General features: G+C 35.8%; 1 protein-coding gene across 1 annotated transcript in view; it reads left to right on the forward strand.

Annotated features, from left to right (window-relative positions):
- Positions 1-8,247, forward strand: part of NIF3L1 (NGG1 interacting factor 3 like 1) — a 34,984-nt gene extending 26,737 nt beyond the window's left edge. The window contains exon 7 of the mRNA XM_044667451.1: positions 7,071-8,247. Within this exon, the coding sequence (XP_044523386.1) occupies positions 7,071-7,255 (185 nt within the window). The 3' untranslated portion in view covers positions 7,256-8,247. The remainder of the gene's footprint in view (positions 1-7,070) is intronic.

Consider the following 8,247-nt stretch of genomic DNA (forward strand, 5'->3'; position numbering starts at 1 on the left):
AATATAATCAAAATTATTCATTTTACATTTTGTAATTTTTTCTAACTCTTGCTTGGTTTTAAATTTTCCCTTTCCCATAGATCTGACAGGTATACTATTCTATGTTCACCTAATTTTCTCATAGTTTCCATAGTTTCTCATAATTTCAAGTCATTCACCCATTCTGAATTTATCTTGATGTAGGGTATGAGATATTGATCTAAACCTAATCTCTCCCATATTGTTTTCTAAATTTTCCCGGCAGTTTTTGTCCAGTAGTGTATTTTTGTCCCAAAAGTTGGGCTCTTTGGGTTTATCATAGACAGTCTTGCTGACATCACTTACCCCAAGTCTATTCCACTGATCCTCCCTTCTGTCTCTTAGCCAGTACCATATTGTTTTGGTGACCGCTACTTTATAGTATAGTTTAATATCTGGTACCACTAGGCCACCTTCCTTCACTTTTTTTTTTCATTATTTCCCTTGATATTCTTGATCTTTTGTTCTTCCAAATGAACTTTGTTATAGTTTTTTCTAATTCAGTAAAAAAGTTTTTTGGTAGTTTGATAGGTATGGCACTAAATAGATAAATTAATTTGGGTAGAATGGTCATTTTTATTATGTTAGCTCATCCTACCCATGAGCAATCAATGTTTTTCCAATTGTTTAGATCTAGTTTTAATTGTTAGGAAAGTGGTTTGTAGTTGTGTTCATATAATTTCTGTGTTTGTTTTGGTAGATAGATTCCTAAGTATTTTATATTGTCTAGGGTGATTTTAAATGGTGTTTCTCTTTCTACCTCTTGCTGTTGTGATGTGTTGGAGATATATAGAAATGCTGATGATTTATCTGCATTTATTTTGTATCCTGCAACTTTGCTAAATTTGTCGATTATTTCTACCAGCTTTTTAGTTGATTCTCTAGGATTTTTTAAGTAGACCATCATATCATCTGCAAAGAGTAATAGCTTAGTCTCCTCATTGCCTATTTTGATACTTTCAATTTTTTTTTCTTCTCTAATTGCTACTGCTAGTGTTTCCAGTACAATGTTAAATAATAGAGGTGATAATGGGCATCCTTGTTTCACACCTTATCTTATTGGAAAGGCTTCTAATTTATCTCCATTGTAGATGATGCTTGCTGATGGTTTTAGATATATACTGTTTATCATTTTTAGGAAAGGTTCTTCTACTCCTATATTTTCTAGTGTTTTCAATAGGAATGGATGTTGTATTTTGTCAAAGGCTTTTTCAGCATCTACTGAAATAATCATGTGGTTTTTGTTGGTTTGCTTGTTGATATGGTCAATTATGTGAGTGGTTTTCCTGATGTTGAACCATCCTTGCATTCCTGGTATAAATCCCACCTGATCATAATGAATAACCCTCGTGATCACTTGCTGGAGTCTTTTTGCTAGTATTCTGTTTAAGATTTTTGCATCTATGTTCATTAAGGAGATTGGTCTGTAGTTTTCTTTCTCTGTTTTTGATCTACCTGGCTTTGGGATCAGTACCATATTTGTATCATAAAAGGAATTTGGTAGAACTCCTTCTTTGCTTATTATGTCATATAGTTTGTATAGTATTGGAGTTGGTTGTTCTTTGAAGGTTTGATAGAATTCACTTGTGAATCCATCAGACCCTGGGGATTTTTTTCTTAGGGAGTTCTTGGATGGCTTGTTCAATTTCTTTTTCTGATATGGGATTATTTAAAGTATTCTATTTCTTCTGTTAATCTAGGCAATTTATATTTTTGTAAATATTCATCCATCTCACTTAGTTTGCTATATTTATTGCCATATAATTGTGCAAAATGGTTTTTAATGATTGCCTTGATTTCCTCTTCATTAGAGGTGAGGTCTCCCTTTTCATCTGATGCTGATGATCTGGTTTTCTTCTTTCCTTTTTTTAATTAGATTTACCAGTACTTTGTCAATTTTGTTTGTTTTTTCAAAGTACCAGCTTCTAGTCTTATTTATTAATTCAATAGTTCTTTTACTTTCAATTTTATTGATTTCTCCATTAATTTTTATAATCTCTAATTGGGTCTTTAGCTGGGGATTTTTAATTTTTTCCCTTTCTAGTTTTTTCATTCGCATGCCCAGTTCATTGATATTTGCCCTCTCTAATTTGTTAATATATGCACTCAAGGATATAAATTTCCCCCTGAGTACTGCCTTAGTTGCATCCCACAGAGTTTGGTAGGATGTCTCATCATTGTCATTCTCTTCAATGAAATTATTGATTGTTTCTATGATTTCTTCTTTAACTGGTTTTGGAGAATAATATTATTTAATTTCCAATTAGTTTTTTATTTGCCTGTCTGGGTGCCCTTACTAATTATTATTTTTATTTTATTGCATTATGATCTGAGAAGGTTACATTTATTATTTCTGCTCTTTAGCATTTTTTGCAATGTTTCTATGCCATATTACATGGTCAATCTTTGTGAATGTACCATGTGCAGCTGAAAAGGTGTATTCCTTTTTGTCCCTGTTTATTTTTCCCCACATATCTATTAATTCTAATTTTTCTAGGATTTCATTCACCTCTCTTATCTCTTTCTTATTTATTTTTTGGTTTGATTTATCTAGATCTGAAAGAGGAATATTTAGATCTACCTCTAGTATGGTTTTACTATCTATTTCCTTCTTGAGCTCAGCCAGTTTCTCCTTTAGGAATTTGGATGCTATACCATTTGGTGCATACATGTTGAGTACTGTTATTTCCTCATTGTCTATACTGCCTTTTATCAGGATGTAATTACCTTCCCTGTCTCTTTTACTCATATCTGTTTTTACTTTGGCTTTGTCAGAAATCACAATTGCCACTCCTGCCTTCTTTTTCTCATTTGAAGGGCAAAAGATTTTGCTCCAGCCCTTGACCTTAAACCTGTGTATGTCCACCTGGCTCATATATGATTCTTGTTGATAACATATGGTAGGATTTTGGTTTCTAATCTACTCTGCTATTTCCTTCTGTTTTATGGGTGAGTTCATCCCATTCACATTCAGAGTTATAATTATCAGTTGTGTATTCCCCAACATTTTGGTATCCTTTCCTAGTTCTACCCCTTCTTCTTATGCTATTTCCTTTTAAACCAGTGGTTTGTTTTAGACCAGTCCCCTTTGTCCCCTCCCTTGATTTACTTCCCTTTCCACCCCCTCCCTTATTATTCCCCTATTTTTATTTTTAAAGCCTAATGAATTCCCTCCCCCCTCTCCTCCCTTCCCTTTTTTGACCTCCTCACTCCCCTGCTCCCTTTGGTTAATCCCTTCTGACTTTTTCAGTAGGGTTAGATAGAATTCTATATCCCAATGGATCTAAATACTCTTTCCTCTCATGGTTAATTCTTCTGAGGGTAAGGTTTAAGTATTACCTATTAACGCTCTCTTCATCTCCTTCTTATAATAGTATTCATCCCCTCCCCTTCCCATGCCCTCTTTGTGTGGTATAGAATATCCTATTTTTCTTATTCATTCAAGTTTCTCTTGGTGCCATCTACTATTCACCCCCTCTTCCTCCCCCCCCCCCCCGTCTCATCTTAGACTATTTAGTGCTCCAACCTCTCCCTGTGAATAATTCTTCTAATTACTATAATAGTGATGATTACACCTAACATTTCTCCATATAGTAATACAAATAATTTGATCTTATTAAAGCCCTTAAAGAGGCAAATTTAAACATAAGAGTTTTCTTTCTTTCCCCTCTGTTTCTTATTTACCTTTTCATGTTTCTCTTGGTTTTTGTGGTTGGATATCGAACTTTCCATTTAGTCCTGGTCTTTTCTGTGCAAATACTTGGAAATCTTCTATCTCGTTGAATGCCCATACTTTCCCCTGGAAGTATATAGTCAGTTTTGATGGGTAGGTGATCCTTGGTTGTAGACCCAGTTCTCTTGCCTTTCTGAATATCATATTCCAAGCCATGAGGTCTTTTATTGTGGAGGCTGCCAGATCCTGCGTGATCCTGATTGGTGCTCCTTGATATCTGAATTGTCTCTTTCTGGCTTCTTTTGATATTTTTTCTTTTATTTGGAAGCTCTTGAATTTGGCTATTATATTTCTGGGGGTTGTCTTTTCTGGGTCTAGTGTAGAGGGTGATCTATGGATCCTTTCAATGTCTTTATTGCCCTATCGTTGTAGAAATTCAGGGCAGTTTTGCTGAACAATTTCTTTTAGTATGGAGACCAAATTTCTATTAATTTCTGCTTTTCCAGGAAGATCAATGATTTTCAGATTGTCTCTTATAGACCTGGTTTCTTGATCTGTCAATTTCTCAGTGAGATATTTTATGTTTTCTTCTATTTTATCAGTCTTTTGACTTTGCTTTATTTGTTCTTGCTGTCTTGAGAGATCATTGTCTTCTAACTGCCCAATTCTAGCCTTTAGAGACTGGTTTTTAGCTATAATCTTTTGGTTTTCCTTTTCATTCTGGTTTTGGTTCTTCAAGGTTTTGGTTCTTCAAGGCTTCTAGCTGGTCATTTCTGGTCTTCAATATGCTTATGAATTCATTTGATTTCAGAGCCTCACTTTCCAATTGTGAAATTCTGCCTTTTTAACTGTTATTTTCTTGCCAGATCTCTTCCATCTTTCTCATAATCTCAGATTTGAACTCTTCAGGAGCTTGTGACCAGTTTTCATTTTTTTGGGAAGGTTTGGATATGGTTACTTGTTTGTTCTCCTCTGCTGTTTGCTCTGTTTTCTGGATTTTTTTGTGTAAAAGTTGTTGAGTGTTAAAGATTTCTTCTTGATCTTTCTTTTCTGGGGTTCTTGTCTCTGGCTTGCCATGGTTAGCCCAGTACCCTCTCAGGTTTATCCTCACGCCCAGGGTCTGTTCTGCGCTCTTTAGGCTCCTGAGATCTCAGGTCTAGTTGTTCTCAGGGTCAAGCCTCCTGGTGGTCCCCTTGCTCATTTCTCTGCCTGAAGTTCCTTTAACAATTTCAGGGAGTTGCTTCCACAGTCATGCACCCCTCTGCGCTGGGTCCCCACCCAAGGTCCGAGCCTGAGCTCAAGGTCTGTGTTCTGAGTCTGGTTCTTTAGCCTCTTGGAGTCTTATGTCTTGCTGCTCACAGGAGCAGGCCCTGGTGAGCTGCCAATAACTTAATGGGTGCCCCAAACTTACTCTGACTCTTGTGTGTTGGCTTTGGCACTGTATGTAGATGGTATTGGGGGGAGGGGGTTGCTCAGCTCGCTTTTTAGTGAGAGCTATTTCACCCCCTTATAGCATGGAAATGCCCTGATCCCACGTACCTTCAATGCTGCGCCCTGTTGTGGAGTCCCTTCTTTCGTCTGGATTTGTTTTTATGTCCTCTTGAGGAGTCCTATATGTGTGGGTTAGGAGAGGTTAAGCAACTGCTTTTTACTCTGCCACCATCTTAACCCGGAAAGACATTCATATGATTTAAAAGATCAAGAATTTTTAAAAGACACAATGAAAACATACTTTGGAAATCAAAGCAGAAATGTGCTAACCTTTCGAAAATTTCAAGGGAAAAACTCTTTACCCAAGAACTTTCTTTTTTTCTATATATTCACAGTCCCAAATATATCAAACATGATAACTTTATGAGCAAACCAACTTATGTAAAAGAGATCTTTTTGTTCCTAAACTTCATAAGTTGATTTTTGGTTTGTAAGGGGTATTTTAGATTTTCTTCTTCAACCTGATCTTTAATTTTTTTAAATTATTTTTTATTATGAACTTCATCAACAAATATTTCAGTATACAGAAGACAAAAAATGATTGTAAATGAAACTGAATTTGTTGCATGGTTTCTTAAAATATAAATTGAACATGTCAGCAAAAGAATTGTTGTTTTAGGCCTCTTCCAAACTTTTCTACATATTTTGATGTTTTATTGATGCTTTTTTCCCTACTTCTATTACTGCTTGGTAACTGGCCTCCTAATATACAAATAGAAATCATCCTTTGTAACAAATAAGCACAATCAAGCAAAGTATCTTAACATATTGGACACTTTTGAAAGTGCATGTTCCATTATCCTTCTCCCAAGATATGGGTGTCATGTTTCATTAGGCCTCTAAAAATATTGGTCACTTCACTGAGCAGAGTTCTATAGTCTTTCAAAAATTTATTTTCTTTTCCATCTGTTACTTTAATTTATAAATTATTCTAGTTTTGCTGCTCATTTCACTCAGCATAGGATCTTATAAAAAGTCTTCCCAGATTTCTCTGAATTCATCTTATCAGGCATTCCTTTTGGCACAATCAGATTACGTTCATGTACCACAATTTGTTCAATAATTCTCCAGTCAACAATCACCCAATTAAATATTTTTGTACCTATGGGTACTTCGTCTTGATCTTAATGTGCCTTGTGGTGGTACTGCTGGACCTTTTGGGTACAGGTCAGTTCCAAACTGCTTTTCAGACTGATTATACCAATTCATAGCTCTTCCCACAACTCCACCGATAATTACTATTTCCATCTTTGCCAATCAGATGGGAGGTAGACCCTCATAGTTCTTTTAATTTGCATTTTCTGTTTTTGGTTTCCCACCTTTCTTTTTCAGAAGCTTTTCACCTCTACTCCCACTAGCTGCAGGATTTGTGGAAATTCTACATCTCTAGATTAAGAAAATTTTTTTTTTTTAAGTTTTAGAGTTAAATAGAACTTTGAAAAGCATCTTAGACAATCAGAACACTGACAATGTTAACAATAAAGCAGAAAAATTGTCCGGAAAATGGAAGTCTTGACTACATTTTGTCATCTAGTATAGACTACTTATCCATAAATACTTCCGGAAACACTGACGCTTTGGAATTTTCATTTGTGCTTTGAGGCAGTACCTGAACAAAATGCCTTACAACTTCAGAACTGTCAGCATTATTTATCACACTGAAGCAGTGTTGTTTAAGGTCAAATGATGGATTTGGGAGCTGGGCAAGATCTGGATTTGAATTCTGATGGGTTCTGTATTTTGGGATTTAAGATAGATCCAGTCCTTGTACTGTATTTATTTTATGAAGAAAATTTTATTGATTCTAACAATTTCATCTGTGCTGTTGGATTATTTCAAAGGTTGTATATGTGGCACTTAAATTATTTGAGATCTCCCCTCTTTACAGGTGAGATGTCACACCACGATGTCCTTGATGCTGCTGCCCAAGGGATAAATGTCATTCTTTGTGAACACAGCAACACTGAACGAGGCTTCCTATCAGAACTTCAAGACACTCTGACAGCTCACCTAGAGTATAAAGTCAACATTATCCTGTCAGAGACAGACAGAGACCCTCTTCAGGTGGTATGAAACAGGAATATCTGGGCTACTGCACTATGTAAATCCATCACATCCTAAAGAGTTTATACTCAGGAACAGAGTTGGTACATCTCAAAGTGGTATTCCTTATAATGGTTCATTTTTATTTAGTTTGATGAACTGGCTAAATTTAATCCTTAAAGTGAAGATTAATGTGCTTTATTACACTAAACTGCTTTATTACAACAAAAGATGTTTGCTACAAACTCAATTAATGAATATGGAAATTGGCTTCAGAAAGCATTAACAGGAGGTAGCTTCAAGTAATTTAATACTTGGCTACATTGACATTTCTCAGTGTTAGTGTCATTTTACTTAAAATATACTATACTAGAAAACTGTAAATATAATCTCATAGAGGATATGGATGTGCTCCTTTGCACAAAGCAAGTCATCATTTGAGGAAATTAAAATTATTCTGTGTCATTTAATAATTGCTTTTATTCTATAATTGACCTGATTCCCTATTATGTTGAGGCACATTGCTCAGTTCTGGAGTTAAGCTCAAGAATGTGATCTTTCCTAGTCTGAATTAGTTTAAAATGGTGGTTGAAAGGGAATGTTATTACTCATGCAGCTAAGCCCCTGGGACATCTGTTTGTTGTCTCTAAGCCCTAACCAGCTTAACTTGGTGTCATCCTTCAAAAGTCAAGTGGTCTGTCCTTCTACAATTAGGAAAGGCTTGACTTCCTCTAAGTAGGGATTAAACCAGGTGGCTCTGGTCCTGGTCCCCTAACAAAGATTACAAGAAGCAGATGATTCCCAAAAGACAATAAACATTTAATAATTGTCAGCCAGGAGCATGATTAGATCTCCCTGGATGCCAATCACACCCCCTCCCCCTTCCTGTGAGTAAATAGAGGATCCCGCCCCCCCCTCATTGGGGTCGATGGCCTTGCTAGGGTGGCCAATCTGACCTGCTTTGTTAACAGTAAATAAAGTGATCATGCTTGGAGAACATATTTCAGTTTACCTTTATTGTA

Source organism: Gracilinanus agilis, chromosome 3 (assembly GCF_016433145.1).
Source record: "Gracilinanus agilis isolate LMUSP501 chromosome 3, AgileGrace, whole genome shotgun sequence".
Classification (NCBI taxonomy): Eukaryota; Metazoa; Chordata; class Mammalia; order Didelphimorphia; family Didelphidae; genus Gracilinanus; species Gracilinanus agilis.